The sequence below is a fragment of the Silurus meridionalis genome, chromosome 14 (genome assembly GCF_014805685.1).
Source record: "Silurus meridionalis isolate SWU-2019-XX chromosome 14, ASM1480568v1, whole genome shotgun sequence".
In the NCBI taxonomy this organism is placed as follows: domain Eukaryota; kingdom Metazoa; phylum Chordata; class Actinopteri; order Siluriformes; family Siluridae; genus Silurus; species Silurus meridionalis.
In genome coordinates this window covers 12,683,775-12,700,702 of record NC_060897.1, presented here as the reverse complement: position 1 = coordinate 12,700,702, position 16,928 = coordinate 12,683,775, and the positions used below count along the sequence as shown (strand labels likewise).

Sequence of the window (16,928 nt, the reverse complement as noted above, 5' to 3'; positions counted from 1 at the left end):
ATGTCTCCAACTATATATTATATACTAAACTGCAAAACATCATTAGATTTCTCTACTGACTCACACTCTTTATTAAATGTCAACTTATATGGCAAAGAAATGTATATTTATTCTATAGTCATCACCACAGGTACCAACTATGAAGATGTATTTTCTTCTCCCTTTGAAAAAACTTACATATGACTTGCAGAACAAATCTGATTTATTCTTTTGTATATGGGCCCCTTTGTATGATTTACTTGAACAAGCATGACCATAGCCCTGACTTTTTCTTTTTCACCCTTTGCCTTTCCATAGTAACTTTCTTATAAACGTTACTTTACTTTAACAATATATTGTTGTTATATTGTTATTAATAAGCTTGAATGCATGCTGTGTGTGTTGACTGATCGGCTCTGTTGTTGTTTTGTTTATGTTTTAATAAGAAATCAATAAAACTATAATAATAAAAAAAAGAAAAACGTCTGTGGAAACATAGCAAAAATTCCATTTGGTTTCCTGATGATTCACGTAATTAAAAACACAATAATTACTTTAAAACATTTACAAGGATATTTTGTCTTCATGTTCTATGTTGATGATGGTTTCACTAATAATAAATATACATTTGCATAAAGCAGCAATATTTTTCCATGCCCATGTTAATTTGAGTATAAATAACTTATTCATTTAAGTTACTTTTTTTTACAATTACACTCAGAATGTTTTAATTTATGTCATGAGACTGTAACACATTTTCCTAAGCTAAGCTTATTTATATCTTTTTGTTAGGGCCAGATTTTTCTGTTGCTCTTTTAATACGACAGTCCTGCTATTGCAAGTCTTCAGATAAGATTTGCTCTTGTCTTGTTTTTTGTGTAACGTCACCATGGTCCACCATCCTCTACTTACATTTACAGAATTTGGCAGACACTCTTATCCAGAGAGACTTATAGTTATCACAGTTATACAGCTGAGCAATTGAGGGTTTATGGCCCAGCGGTGGCAGATTAGTGCTGGGATTTGAGCAAATTACCTTCTGATCAGAAGTCCAACATCTTATACACTGAACAACCATTCCCTCCTTCTTGTTAAAGATGTTCATACAGTGTTCAAAGTACATTTAATGTTTTGAATATTTATTTATATTCCACTCCCAAACTTAAATCATATTAAAATAGAAGGATCGAAGGCATGGGTTCATGTGGATCTGGAGCCAATTCTGGTGATACAGGATGAGGGCACAAGATCACACTCACTCACACCGAGTGGCCAATTTATCATTGCCAGTCTGGATGTTTTGGATAGTGACATTAGGGGGAACTGGACACTCAAAAAAAACCAACACAGAGTAAGAACAACACCAGATCCCACACAGACAGTAACCTGAGCTTCAGTTTTCCTCCAGGAGGTGGCATCTCATCTTAAGGCATTTCATCTTAAAATAAATCAGTTTATCAGTTTATCATATATATATCATTTTTTGATGCATACTCAACACAATACAATAATGTGTTTAAACTTTTTTTTATGAAATTTGTTAGTAAAAACATTTAAAATGTTATTCCTAACGTTCCTGAACATTCGGGGCCGCTGCGGATTCCCGGGGTTGACTGTGTGTGTGTGTGTGTGTGTGTGTGTGTGTGTGTGTATATATATATATATATATATATATATATATATATATATATATATATATATATATAAAAGAGAGAGAGAGAGAGAGAGAGAGAGAGAGAGAGAGAGGCACTATTATAGGTGTTGGATTATATATAAAATGTAAATTAACAGTGTTTGTAAAGGTTTTCTGAAATAAAATGCAAAATTTATTAGGATTGCAGGCTATATGAATACGAGTTAAGAAGAAGGTAATAATTTTTTATGGACTTCTGTTACAAGAAAACATTAAACACTGGGCTGGAGGATGTGGCCAGATGTGTAGCAAATTTTCCTATAACAGCTGGTATTGACATGTTTTATTACTCTTACAACAGAAATTTGCTAATGATTCAAATTAATTTATTAATGTGGGACACCTCATTTTAAATTATGTAAAGTTAATGTTGCTGATCGACAACAAAACAATTTTGTTCCTGTTTTGACTTTAGTAATAACTGCTATAAACTGGGACTGTTCCTCTAGATACTACCATGGAGGAAAACTGAAACACAAGGCACAAGGAATAAACAATTTCTTACAAAATAAAGCATAATTTAAATTGTTAAATAAGAGCACAGAAGTGCTATGTGCTTTAATAAAAACCTGATTGTACCTGGAGTGTAAAAAATGTGTTAAAGCTAAATTAACTTCATTGTTTGTTAAATACTCTCCAGCAAGTAAAAAATAATCTAACATTTTATTATAATGACAAAAATAGTCCAAAAGTGGCACATTATTAATTTATTATTATAAACAGTTATTACTTTGGGTACATTTTTAATAACTTAATTCATAACTAATTTTAGTAAACTTGTGCCTGTTCAACGTATGGACGTAATTTACAGACATATTTATAAAGCAAAGAGAAATTAACTATACCAAATTGGCAAAAGTTTGCGGACACCTGGTCATAAGTTCAGTATGTGCTTTTTTAGCATTGTATTCCACATTTAGTCCCAATTTGCTCTTCTAATTCCCTTCACTCTTCTGGGAAGATGTGAGATTTTGGACAGTGCTTGTGGACATTTGTGTTCATCAGCCACAAGGGCTTAAATAGTCAGATACAGATGTAGGTGAGGAGGCCTGGGGTGCTGTCAGTGTTCTATTTCATCCCAAAGTTGTTCAGTAGGGTTGGGACATCTGATTTTTTCTTTTTACAGTTTTTCTCAAATGCTAAAAACACAAAAGCCAATCCTCTAAACCAAATGACCAGTTGTCTAAACACATTTACTAAATCTAGCCATCATTTTCCAATATCATAAACACATTTCACATGAAGACACAATTCACTAAACACAATCCTCCGTTCTCATAAATCTTAACACATTTTTTTTGGCTAAAACACAAGTTGCAAAAGAACTCTGCTCATATTCTCAAATGAAAGCTCATGTGATGCAAAATGCTTGCCACAGTCAGCAATATTTGAACACAATGAACACACCCGGCGTCATTCATTACACACAACGACTCAAAATTGAAGACACTTGTTGCTAATGCTGTGACCACATGTACAAAAGCAAGTTCAGAGTGCACAGTTTGCTGAAGATTCCAAACAAACACAATGGATGAAGGCAGAGTCAGGGGAAGAGGAATTCGAGTCAGAGGAGGAGAAGAGCTGGCCATGGAAGAAGAGGAGCAGGCCTACGAGAAAGAGGAGTTCAAATCAGAGGAGGAAGAGGAGCAGGCCAACGAGGAAGAGGAGTTCAAATCAGAGGAGGAAGAGGAGCAGGCCAACGAGGAAGAGGAGTTCAAATCAGAGGAGGAAGAGTAGCAGGCCAACGAGGAAGAGGAGTTCAAATCAGAGGAGGAAGAGTAGCAGGCCAACGAGAAAGAGGAGTTCAAATCAGAGGAGGAAGAGGAGCAGGCCAACAAGGGAGAGGAGAAGGTCCAGGAGGGAGAGCAAGACAACCTCGCAACATCATTACGGACGAGATGCGAGCAACAGTCATTGACCATGTCATTGTCCATGGCATGACAATGGCTGAAGCAGGACTACGCCCTCATTGTGGATATGGTTCGTGAGAACAACCTCATCAGACTCCGGGAGATCAGAGACAAAGTCATTGCCGATAATGTCAACTTTGAGAGCATTGATGATGTCAGCTTGGCCACAATAGACCGAGTTCTCCGGCGCCAAAAGATGCGGATGAAACAGGTCTATAGGGTTCCCTTTGAGCGCAACTCTGCGCGACACAAAGACCTACGTTACGAGTATGTGCAAGTAAGTATACATCCATGTTTACAGTACAGTTAGTAGACATACTGTGTTGCTCAGTGGCCTACATTACTTCTGGACAATACTGTGCTACCCGATTAACTGTTGTTCTGAACACCTGTGCACTTTCACATTTTCACAGAGGATATTACAGTTGGACACGATGGCCAGGCCTTATGAGTACCTCTTCCTGGATGAGGCTGGCTTCAACCTGCAGAAACTAAGGCAAAGAGGCCGTAACATCATTGGCCAAAGAGCCATCACCGAGGTTCCTGGCCAACGGGGGGGGTAATATTACTCTTTGTGCGGCCATGGGTTTGGAGGGGCTTGTCTACCGGCATGCTGTCCTTGGGTCTTACAACACCCAACGTCTCCTCACCTTCCTAGAGAAGCTAAAAGACATCCTCCTAGACCGCCAACAACACCATCCTGGGCCCGCACATCAAATTTATGTGATCATTTGGGACAATGTACGCTTACACAAAACAAACCAAATCAGAGAGTGGTTCACCACCAACAGTAACCACTTTTTAAACGTCTGTCTGCCACCATACTCCCCTTTCCTGAACCCTATAGAGGAGTTCTTCTCATCATGGAGATGGAAGGTTTATGACAGACAACCATACACTAGATAGAACCTCCTAAGGGCAATGGAGCTGGCCTGTGTTGACATCCCAGTGGAGGCCTTCCAAGGATGGATTCGCCATTCCAGGGCGTTTTTCCCACGGTGCCTGGCAAGAGACAATATAGCCTGCGATGTGGATGAGGTGATGTGGCCCGATGCAGCTCAGCAACATGATGCCCCACAGTGATCGTGGTGTGTGTGTGTGGTGTGAATAAAGTAAATAAAAAAACTTCACACCCTGATCATGTTTTCAAGAGTACTGTTGTGTGCAATAGATCCTGTTTTTGCATTGAATTGTGTTACAGTAGTGTACATGCAGAATTTACTATAGATTTATACTCTTCATATGAAACTCTCAAATCTAAATGCCTAATCCTCTGCAGAGATCTAAGAACATCCATTACTGTAAAGTTTCAAAAATATGCATTGGCAGTTATGAAACAAATACCCTTCTCACAAATTATGCATTGTTTTCAATTGTTTTGCTGTAGTGTGTAATGATGTGTATAGTGTTTACATTTTTGAAAATGTGAGAATGTGTGGTTGTGTTTATGTAGCTTTAGAAAAGGGTGTTGTGTTTAGACATTGGGGAACATGGAGGAAACGTTTGTGAAATGTGTTTTAGCGTTTGAGAAAAACTGTAAGCTCAAATAGCGAGCTCCATGAAGATACGGTGTACATGGGTTGAAAGGAATCTTGATTTCTTGAAAGGTATAGTGGCCTGCTACAGAGCTCTGATCTCCACCTACTGTACACCTGTACACTTACTAATGCCCCTGTGGCTGAATGGTCACAAATCTCCACAAACACACTCCATAGTGAACCATCTTTCCAAAAGAGTGAAGATTATTATAACAGCAAATGTATGAATCATAAAGCACATATGAATGTGTTTACATAACTCTTTGATCATTTGGCCACGTACAAGGCTTTTAGCACAATTAGTAAAATATAATTTGAATATTATCATATTTGAAACATAAAAGCTTATGATCATAAGACCTCAAGAAAACCATAAAAAGTAGCAGATATTTAATAATAATATAATAAAAAAAAAAAAAAAAATGAAGAGACATTCATCAGTGTGGGAAAGACAACTCTTTCCATTTATTTACGATTCATATACATCAATAATTCAACTGTATTACAAAAGGAAAAAAAAAGAAAAAGGAAGAAGAGACATACAAACAGAATGCCTTTTAACTGATCTTGGTTTTTCAGCTGTTTCAGTGAGTCAGGCATGAAACAGCAAAAAACCTGCACCGGAATAAAGTTTGCTCTTTTTCAGGCATCCTGACCTCTAATCCACCACAAAACCAACTGCTTGTCAAACACAGTCAGTCGTGTCCAGGACCCACCTAATTCTTGCACATCACATGAAAACATGTCTATTGTCATGAAAGGTATATGTAGACCTGGAACCTCGATTATGCAAACAGGATAAAAAAAAAAAAAAGAAAAAAACAAACAAAAAAACAGGAGGTTCATCCAAAAGTCATTGATTTGAGGTAACAAATGTTACAAAATGCTTCATGTAATCCCTCCGCTGCCCGTTCACTCCACAGTCAGAGAGCAGGGGGAGTCAAAGAGATGCTGCTTTAAACACTGCAGTCATGTGCGTTGCTGGTCGACTGGGGAAGAACCGTCAGTTTGTGTCGAAAGAGAAAGAAAATGGAGAATGTGTAGGGCATATCCTTGACTTGGAAGATGCCTGGTTCCCTTGGATTGACTGTTCAAAGTTTACCACCAATTCCCACTCAACCCCACCCCCCTCAAAAAAAAAATCCTTTAGAGACGTGCGTTAGCACCACGTGTGGTTGTATTCTATGAAGCTGAAGACTGTAGTTTGTTGTTATGAGACCTACAGAATACAAAAGAGAGCAAACTGAAGTGAAGCTGTTTGATGTTTTTTATTGAAGAGCGGACATGACACGAGAAAAAGAAAAAAAACAAAACGAGACAAAAAAATGAAATGAGACAGATAGCAAAAGCACACGTATGCAATGACTGAAGGGTGATGAGCTGAGACATGGCAGCCATGGTGGCATAAAATCAGCAAGAAAATCCTTTTTGTCCCTTTATTTTTTGAACGGAATCTTTTCTGTAAGTAATTTTGTAGATAAATATGGGTCACTGGCATAAAAAAAAAAAAAAAAGATGTGAAATATCATGGTATAGCAACACTACACAAAATATTCAATTATCCAATTCTTTATCACCATTTTTTTTTTTACAGTAAAATCCTTCACAAAAGGAATTCAAACCAGAATCTGCCATGTTTTAAATACAAGCTTTTTATTACTTTTCCACTGTCAAAATATTGCAGATGAATAATGAACAAGATTTGTTCTCCTCTGAGAACACATGTCGGAACCAACTCACTGATCCAGGACGAGCGGATGAACCGGAAAAGGCTGCATCAGAGACTAATCCACTTCATCTTACAATAAAATATACAAAATATTTCACCGGTGCCAAAGTAAACACATTTGAGGAAAACAAGGCATTGTTGTTAGGCATATACAAATAAAATATCATAATTACCAGTACTTGAACATTATTAACAAGAGCGTTAATAAAAAACAAACAAAAAAACAAACAAAAAAACCCCATTTGAAATAAAAATGATTAAGACATATCTTTTGTTTTTGTTGTTACACCACATGGCTGCCATTCTGTGACTGTCAATGTAGCCATGCTTGGGACACTTTTGGGTTGTAATGATTCATCGTCTCCCCCCTACCCAACCCCCCCTAATGAAAAATATTACTGAATTAACTTAAATATAAAAATCGTGGAGTTTCAGCTGCTCATAAAACAGCAAGTTCCTTGAATCTATAAAAGAGAAACTCCACCCCTTCAGCATAGACTCCATCTATACGTCAGACTCAAGACATCAATCTGCAAAAGAAGAATGAGTGACGTGAATGACGTGCACAACACCGAGATGGAGCAAAAGCGCACGGGACATTTCAGACGCTTAACTACGCACGATGTCGGCATGCGGATTCGCGTTGAGCCCGCAAATGAGCGCAAACGGTGAAAGTAAAATTACTAATGAGAAATCTGCTTGGTTTTAAAGTGCCCTGTGTATTGGTATGAGAACTGTGATTTGATTATATACGTCAACGCAGTTCCTTTTGAAACAGAAACAAATATTTCACCCTCTAAGCAAATCGAAGCAGACTAAACCAACAGGAGCTTATCAAATCTGCTAAATACGAGTATTAGATTGAGCCTGTAGTTGAATCCAATTATTCACATATCAGGCTCATTATTTAAACGTGTACTAATACAAACTACAATTATATCCATCCCATTATTAATTATGAGAGGGAGGGACAAATGCATTTGAGAGAGCAAACTGATTGGACACAACCTGTACAAGAACAAGATGAAAGAAAATAAATAAATAAATAAACAAATAACTCCAGACACTGTAATCTGAAACACATTCGTTATAAACGTATATAAAAACAAGGCGTATTTTTGCCTACGGTGCTAAATAAGACTATAGCACTAAAACACCAACAAGGGCACTTTAAAACTGCATCACCAGTTAAAACCCAGCGAGCACACACATGCAGTGAGATCTAAGACTTTCCTACCTGCTTGCTTTGAAAGCTTTGAGCTTCTGTACAAAGAAGGATTCCAAGAACTCGGCACACTGGTAAAAAGGTGAGTCGCTGGGGTTGTAGTAGCGGCAGTTGTCGAAAATTTTGGTCATGTCCGCTACAAATTCAGTTAGCTTGCTGTAAAACCGTTTCTGTATCCTCTGTTCCATCGTGGAGAGATCTATAGGCGAGAAAGGAAATGATTTGGCATCCTGGAAGTTGCAGTTCACATACAGTGATGTTGGAACGTAACCTGGATCATGTTCACAGACAATTCTAAAAAGGTTTATCTGCTTATATCAGCTGCACTTTTACATCGACCAGAGTAAGTTTTCTTTCTTGCCCAATTCATTTCTATGCACAGGAGCAGCTAAAAAAGTGGAGGAAACCCCACAAACAAACAAGAAAAACTGAATATGCGTGTTGCTGTGCCAACTATGTTGCTATGGGCTACAACAGCGTAACCTCACAGTTTTGCCACAAGACACAAACCCATTGTGTGTTATGAGATTAAAATGCATGCCAAATGCTCTTACCCATTGGTTCCTTTATGACCCCATAATAATCTGGAGCATCATTAGGGTCCACTGGTTCCAAAAACGGCCATGCCATTTTGTGGGCCTAAAGGTCAGACGAATACAGACTTATTTTCAGCAACACAAAACAACCACAGCATTTACAAAGTGTAAAAAAAAAAAAAGAATTCTGATTGTTCAGTCACCTGTAAGGAGCGGAGGATTCGCTTCAAACCCTCGTAATCCTTATCTGTGAGCGGGGACAAGACGGTCATGGCCTCCTCTGTAGACTGGCACTGAGGGCACACATATTCATCAATGTGCGTCGCCTCACTCTGCAGAATGCCCACGCAGCGTCCATGGTACCAGTTCTGGCAGCGATCACAACCAATGTAGAACCTAAACACAAAATCAGAAGCGTGTATCAACCTCAAAAATGCATAATGATAATAGTCAATTTTTGCAATATTTAGATAAACAAACAAATCACATACTGGGATTCATCGTATGGTGTTCTGCAAATGCAGTAGAGCTCCTCTGAGCTGCCTTCCTGTGCTCGTTTACATTCCATACAGATGTAATCATCCATCTTCTTGGCCTCTTTCTCTGTGATGCCCACACACTCACCATGGTACCAGTTTGAACAGAGATCACAGCCAATATAAAACCTGTAACCAAAGAAAGATATCCACAATGTTTTATCACCACATACTGACAATAAGTGACAATATAAAAAAAATGTATTGTTTATGATCGCATAAGAATATGTGGCTTATTTCAAACCGGGTTTTGAATTTCATTATGAACTAGAAGTTAATTTTTTTTAAAGAAATCATCACCTGACGAACATGCAAAACTTTGCTAATATTCAAACTAAATGCTCCGACATGAGGTACTTACTTGGATTCGTCGTAGGGCGTTTTGCATACGCAGTACAGTTTTGTGTCTCTCTTGCTGTCTTTCGACGAAGTGGAGATCATCTTCTTTTTCTTGCTCTTGGACAAAACGGCATCGCGATCCTCGTCTCGTTTGCGTTTGTGGCTGGAGGGGGGTGAAGTGACCGTGGAGGAGTGCGTGGAGAGTGAAGCTGCCTGAGCACTAATGGCTGTGGCGGCTGCTTGAGATGCTGCAGCCTGAGCTTTCTCCTTCTCTTTCCTAAGCTTGTTTAGATCTTTTCTTAGCTCCTCCTGAAAGTAACAGGGAAACAGGAATGTAAGCGGAAAAAAAAAAAAAGTCAAATACTGGAGCACTAATTAAAATGGCGAACAACTGTCCAGTTTTTTACTACATCAATTAACTAAGGATAATAATTCTTCTTTCAGCTGCTCCCATTAGGGGATAGCGGATCATCCGTCTCCATACCCCCCTGTCCTCTACATCTGCCTCTTTAAAACTAACTACCTGCATGTCTTCATTCACCACATCCATAAACATCCTCTTTGGCCTTCCTTTTTTCCTTCTTCCTGGCGGCTCCATTCTCAGCATTCTCCTACCGATATACCCCATGTCCCTCCTTTGCACATGTCCAAACCATTCCCCTTCTCTCCAGCACGTACCTGTCCATCACCACTGCAAACAGGAAAAGGCTCAGAGCCGATGCAGTCCAACCTCCACCTTGAACCAGTCTGTCTTTCCTACTGCACACTTCACTGCTGTCACACTGTCCTCATACATGTCCTGCACCACCCTCACATACTTCTCTGACACACCTGACTTCCTCATACAATACCACAACTCCTCTCTCGGCACCCTGTCGTACACTTTCCCTTAATCCACAAACACACAACGCAACTCCTTCTGACCTTCTCTATACTTCTCCATCAACATTCTTAAAGCAAATAATGCGTCTGTGGTGCTCTTCCTTGGCATGAAACCATACTGTTGCTCACAGATGGTCACCTCTTCTCTCAGCCTGGCTTCCCCTACTCTTTCCCATAACTTCATGGTGTGACTGATCAACTTAATTCCCCTGTAGTTACTGCAGGTCTGCACATCTCCCTTATTCTTAAAGATCGATACCAGCACACTCCTTCTCCATTCCTCAGGCATCCTTTCACCTTCCAAAATCTTGTTAAACAATTTGTTAAAAACTCCACTACCATCTCTCCTAAACATCTCCATGCTTCTACAGGTATGTCATCTGGTCCAACCGACTTTCCACTCTTCATCCTCTTAATAGCTGCTCTCACTTCCTCTGTACTAATCCTATTCACTTCCTGCTTCACCATCTCCACACCACCCAACCTTCTCTGTATTATTTTCCTCATTCATCAGCTGCTCAAAATACTCCCTTCATCTTCTCAACACACTCTCCTCACTAGTCAACACATTTCCATCTCCATCCTTTATTGCACTTGCAGCACATCCTTCTCAGCTCGGTCCCTCTTCCTCTTCCAATTGGTATAAATCCTTTTCTCCTTCCTTAGTGTCCGACTTCTCATACAGCTCCTCATATGCCTTTTCCTTGGCTTTCGCCACATCCCTCTTTACCTGCTGCCGCATCTCCTTGTACTTCTGCCTACTTTTCACATCACTCTGCAGATCCCAATTCTGTTTTGCCAACCTCTTTCTCCTTGCGCTTTCCTGCACTTCCTCATTTCACCACCATGTTTCTGTGTCTTTTATTTCGATTTCCAGATGTCACACAAGTACCTTTCTAACAGTCTCCTTTATCACTTCTGCAGTAGTTTTCCAATCATCCAGCACCTCTTCGCCACCACCGAGCCCCTGTCCGACTTCTCCCCTTAATCTCACACTACAGTCTTTCTCCTTCAGTTTCCACCATCTTATTCTTCTTTTAGTCTACACTATCCTCTTCTTCACCTCCAAAACCATCCTACAGACCACCACCCGATGCTGTCTAGCTACACTGTCCCCTGCCAACACCTTACAGTCTCTAATCTCCTTCAGGTTGCATCTACAGCATAGAACATAGTCCACCTGTGTGCACCTTTCTCCACTCTTATACGTCATAACTAAGGATAATAATTAATTTCAATACAAAATGTTCTTACCTCTCACTTATATCCTACAATTACACTATAAGCCTTTATTTGAACTGTATGTATTGAGGGTTATCTAATGTTAAGAAAAAAGCAATGCTCTCACCTGGACCTCCACCTGTAACTCCTTATCCAGCAGAGCTCTTTTCTTCAGGATCTCAGCTTTCAGCTGCTCTTTGTGTTTAAAGAGCAGGGCCGAGAGCTTGCTGGCGTTCTGTTTGCTGCGCTTTTGCTCCACGGACTCCTCCCGCTTCCGTTTTTTGGCTGCCTGCTTTTCATTTTTGTCAATCTTATCCAGTATGAACTTCATCACCTGGTTACACACGATCATCCTGTATAGAGGAGCATACACCCCAGAGTTAAACAACAGATCAAATGCTTTGTCATAATGATAATAGATGCGAGGAGCATGATATAGTTTTTTTTTACCGCTGATTCTCCTCCCTCTCTGCAGGAGTCATTGCTTTCTTCTGCTTTAAGTGCTCTATGACTGCATTCTGCTTCATGACCACCTGGAACCAGAGTCAAATCATTACCAGTAGTAATCTAAATCAACACTGAATTTGTTTTGCAAAATACCCTACATCTTAAGGCACCACAAAAAGTTTATTTTTTTGCCCTATTAACTTTTTTTAAAATCTTCTGGGTGCAGATGTTTTAGTTACTGTTCATTAACACATCTCCCAATTCCGTACCTGTTTCTGCAGCAGTTCGCTCTGGCTGGCAGCCTGCTGAGCCTGCTCCTTCTTAGCCTCTTGCTGCTTCTTCTTCTGTTGCTGCTGATCTCGCAGCTGCTGGATGCGCTGGAGTTGCTCCTGGACACTGGTTGTTTGAATAGTCACCACATTTTGGATCTGATGCGTTTGAACCTGGCTTGCACCCTGCTGCTGGATCTGTATAGGGAGCTGCAGTTTAATTTGCTGGGGAAGGGTGCCATGCTGGGCCTGAAGCTGCGCTGCCACTTGGTTCTGGATGTGGGACAGGACTTGCTGCTGGATTCCTGGAACATTAAGGAGCTGGGCAGGGAGCTGGATCTGAGGATGAACCTGAGATACTGTGGTCTGAGTTACCTGTGGGGCTACAGCAATGGAGGCTACTTGTGTTGGGGGTGAAGTCACTGGGGCTACATGAGACACAGGTAAGGGGGAAGTGGGCTGGACAGGGGTTGGAGCAGGCAAATGAGACTGTGATTGGGTTTGTGGCTGTGTCTGAAGTTGTGGCTGCTGAGTTGGATGTTGCAGCTGGGAATGAACCTGGGGTTGCTGCTGAGGCTGAGCATGGAGTTGAGGTTGCTGTTGGGGTGGAAGTTGTGGTTGGGAATGGAGAAGGGGGTTCTGTTGAGGCTGAATCTGGAGTTGGGGTTGTTGTTGTTGAGGCTGGAGTTGCTGTTGTTGGGGCTGAAGCTGGGGTTGTTGTTGGGGCTGAAGCTGGGGTTGTTGTTGGGGCTGAAGCTGGGGTTGTTGTTGGGGCTGAAGCTGGGGCTGAAGCTGGGGCTGAAGCTGGGGTTGTTGTTGGGGCTGAAGCTGTGGTTGTTGTTGGGGCTGAAGCTGGAGTTGGGGTGGTGGTTGTTGAAGCTGGAGTTGGGGTGGTGGTTGTTGAAGCTGGAGTTGGGGTTGTTGTTGTTGTTGAAGCTGGAGTTGGGGTTGTTGTTGTTGTTGTTGAAGCTGGAGTTGGGGTTGTTGTTGTTGTTGAAGCTGGAGTTGGGGTTGTTGTTGTTGTTGAAGCTGGAGTTGGGGTTGTTGTTGAAGCTGGAGTTGGGGTTGTTGTTGAAGCTGGAGTTGGGGTTGTTGTTGAAGCTGGAGTTGGGGTTGTTGTTGAAGCTGGAGTTGGGGTTGTTGTTGAAGCTGGAGTTGGGGTTGTTGTTGAGGCTGAAGCTGGAGTTTGGATTGCTGATGGGGCTGAAGATGGAGATGGGTTTGCTGCTGAAGCTGAAGTTGTGGTTGGGACTGGGTTTGCTGCTGAAGCTGAAATTGTGGCTGGGGTTGTGGCTGCTGTTGAAGCTGAAGTCGTGCCAGGGGTTGTGGCTGCGGTTGAAGCTGAAGTTGTGCCTGGGGTTGTGGCTGCTGTTGAAGCTGAAGTTGTGCCTGGGGTTGTGGCTGCTGTTGAAGCTGAAGTTGTGCCTGGGGTTGGGACTGCTGTTGAAGCTGAAGTTGTGCCTGGGGTTGGGACTGCTGTTGAAGCTGAAGTTGTGCCTGGGGTTGTGGCTGCTGCTGGGGTTGAAGTTGCTGAAGGGGTTGGATTTTGGCTTGCTGTTGAGACTGGATTTGAAGCTTTAATTGGGGTTGTGATGGAACTTGGTGCTGCAGCTGGGTCTGAAGTTGGGGTTGGGACTGGATTTGGGGTTGTTGCTGTAGCTGGCCTTGAAGCTGTAGTTGGGTTTTGGCTTGTGGCTGGGTTTGCTGCAGCTGCGCTTGGGGCTGGCTTTGTGGTTGGGACTGAGTTTGGGATTGGATTTGGGATTGTGGTTGCAGTGGGGCCTGTGGTGAAGAAAACTGAGTGTGCAGGGTTGGAACTAGAGCAGATGATGTTGATGTTTGGGATGTGGTAGCTGGCTGTAATGTGGGTTGGGATTTAGAAAGAATAGGTGGAGATGAGGGAAGGCTGGAGAGTTGAGCGACCTGGGCTGCAGGTTGTATTGCTAGAAAAGAATCAGACACAAACACTTGTTTTTTTTTTTTATCTTGAAGCCAAGTACAACTTAAAATTTCCCTGGCCGTAAAACAATTTCCCTCAAAGAACAATATCCATCTTTGTCTCTGAATCCCTCATTATAGAGAAAAAACACCTACATAGACGTATAGCATATCTTACCTGGACGTGTTGGAGTGGTAAATCCGGCGGTGGTAGTAGCTGTGCTGCTGCTTGCTGGAGTGGCTGAGGTGCTGGGTGTGGACACAATTGGACCTGGAGTAGCTGGTGCTGGTGCCATAGGAGTGAAGAGAAAGCGCTGCACCTGGCCGTTTGGCATAGCTGCTTGCATAAGCTGCTGACCAGGGCCTGGGATCACAGTCACACCCTGTGGGATAACCTGCAGCTGCCCTGTTGTCTGCCCCTGACCCTGGATTACCACAGTCAGACCTGGATTTCCACCCTTTATATAGAAGAAGAAAAATAAGGTTCAGATCAGTTGATTAAATGAAGGATATTTTAAATAGGTAAGTGAATAAGTAAATAAATAAAAGGCTATGGGAACTCCAACAGCTATTTAGGAGGTATTATCCAGGATGTTACATTGTCAAAAGCATAAACTGAATGTGTCTAATACAAAGGTTATAAATGTAAAATTTTAAAATAGGGAAAGAAAAAAAAAGAAAAGTTACTCTTAGGAAGGATCACTATATGGCTCGTCGGAAACAAAATGTTATTAAGTTCAGGATTTGCACGATGTTGAATGACTACTGCTGCTCAGAGTTCTGGCCTTTTAAGCACGCGGCACTGTGACGTCACAGCGGTAACTTATTATGAATGGTAATCTGTGAATCTCCCTCTAGTGGTGAAGCGTGGAAATACAACGAAAGGGGAAAGCTTTCCTACAGTTTCAAAAATATATACAGGTAATATATAAAGCACAGCAAAAACTCCAGTTATATTTTATGGATGTTATGCACCTATGTTAAATCACCATTTAAAGTGAATGAATAAATAACGGGAAATAGGAAATAAAAGTGACTTGAATTTAATTTCTGTTATCCAGTGCTCAACACTAGATGATTAATGTTTGAAAGAGTTTTGCTTTGTACTCAAAGTCATGCTACTTCCAGTGAACTGCAATGAGGAATAATTTAAAAGCAAAACGACAATATGAATAAATTAATCAGTTAAAAAAGCACAGCAACAAAATGTCTTTAAAGAGTCATGTATTGAAAAATACGAGATTTTTTTTTTTTAATCAACAACTTAGTTTTTCACTACTGTAGTAGAAGAACAATCGCTTTGGTTTTCCATTTTTATCCGAGCAATAAACTAAACATCACTACCTGCCTTCTACAACTATATTTTGCAAGATCTGATTTTCAGAGTTGTCTCACTAATGTGGGATTTAAAAAATATCCTTTTTGTAAGCAAGATATCTTTTGTCTCTAGTACATACTGGCCTTAGTTTGAGTTAACTGTACAATTCTCTCTCACTCTCACACACACACACACACACACACACACACACACACACACACACACACACATATATATTATATCTCATAATATATTAACCTAATTCTCATACTTTGATATACTATACTTAATACTTTTTTTATTTACTTATTTTAATCCTTATATTCAATTTTTTCTTGTTTACTGGTTGGACAGTTCCAAAAAGCATTTCACCACACATTTCAGTACTCTGTATGTATGTGTATGTGGCAAATAAAATTTGAATTTGAATCATAAAAACATATACAAACCTGAGCGCCTTGTGTGAGCTGCGTTAGCTGGGCCAGGGTTAGTTTAACTTGGCCTTGCTGTGGTCGTGTGCTGCTGGGAGTCTGTGGTGTCTGGGACTGCCCAGTGGTGGAGGGTCGAGGGGAAGAACCCACCACCTGCGTTGGGCCACTGCTGCTCACAGCCTTTGACACCGGTGTTCCTCGGATAATCTGAGTTACCACCTGCTGACCCTGACCTGAGAAACAATTAGACAAAACTAGAAAAAAGCTGGACAAAGCAACAAGCAGCTCTCGATGACATCATCATACTGGACTTGCAAAGCCAATATGACATGCAACTATTAGGGGAGGAACAAACAAAAGAAGAATACCTTGTTGAACCATTAGAGGTGTGCGAATGATGGTCTTGCCTAAACTTGTGGTCTGTTGGAGGGGCGAACGAACAACAGTCATCCCAGGTCGAACAGGGGTTCCAGTAGTGGTGACCTGTAGAAAATAAAATTAGTTTAGCCATCAGTTTTCATCATCTACAGCAATATAATGTTATCAGAAGTAACATAAATCAAGACTGCCTTCAATAGATGAGGCCCTTTTACAAACCACTATAGTGATTGTATTAATTGTAAAGTACATAATTCTATGATCACTGAAATATGCTGCAAGGTTTTAGCAACATATGCATAGGGACCTGCTGTGCGGATGTGCTGTTGTTGGGTCGGATGTTGATACTGCCTGAGCGAGGCTGGAATGAAGAGAAGGACTGAGCCGTGGCTGCTGTACTGGATGGAATGATCCCCACAACCTTCTGCTGCACCTGGACAACACCTGCAAAAGATTTAAACTCCAAATGGTTAGCACTTTGACAACGTGGCACCAGCTTTCCACAACAAAATCGACAAACAATTTTTAGTTTCTATCTAAATAAAAGCACACAAACCGT

The 16,928-nt window shown here is 40.9% G+C and overlaps 1 protein-coding gene across 1 annotated transcript in view; it reads right to left on the bottom strand.

Annotated features, from left to right (window-relative positions):
- Window positions 1-5,557: 5,557 nt before the first annotated feature.
- The window catches only part of bptf (bromodomain PHD finger transcription factor), a 29,674-nt gene continuing 18,303 nt past the window's right edge, over window positions 5,558-16,928 (bottom strand). Inside the window, exons 20-32 of the mRNA XM_046866689.1 lie at window positions 16,677-16,813; window positions 16,360-16,474; window positions 16,010-16,224; window positions 14,421-14,700; window positions 12,305-14,247; window positions 12,039-12,121; window positions 11,716-11,941; window positions 9,508-9,794; window positions 9,102-9,275; window positions 8,814-9,006; window positions 8,629-8,713; window positions 8,087-8,273; window positions 5,558-6,339 (exon numbers count right to left, since the gene is read on the bottom strand). Of these exons, the coding sequence (XP_046722645.1) occupies window positions 6,303-6,339; window positions 8,087-8,273; window positions 8,629-8,713; window positions 8,814-9,006; window positions 9,102-9,275; window positions 9,508-9,794; window positions 11,716-11,941; window positions 12,039-12,121; window positions 12,305-14,247; window positions 14,421-14,700; window positions 16,010-16,224; window positions 16,360-16,474; window positions 16,677-16,813 (3,962 nt within the window). The 3' untranslated portion in view covers window positions 5,558-6,302. The remainder of the gene's footprint in view (window positions 6,340-8,086; window positions 8,274-8,628; window positions 8,714-8,813; window positions 9,007-9,101; window positions 9,276-9,507; window positions 9,795-11,715; window positions 11,942-12,038; window positions 12,122-12,304; window positions 14,248-14,420; window positions 14,701-16,009; window positions 16,225-16,359; window positions 16,475-16,676; window positions 16,814-16,928) is intronic.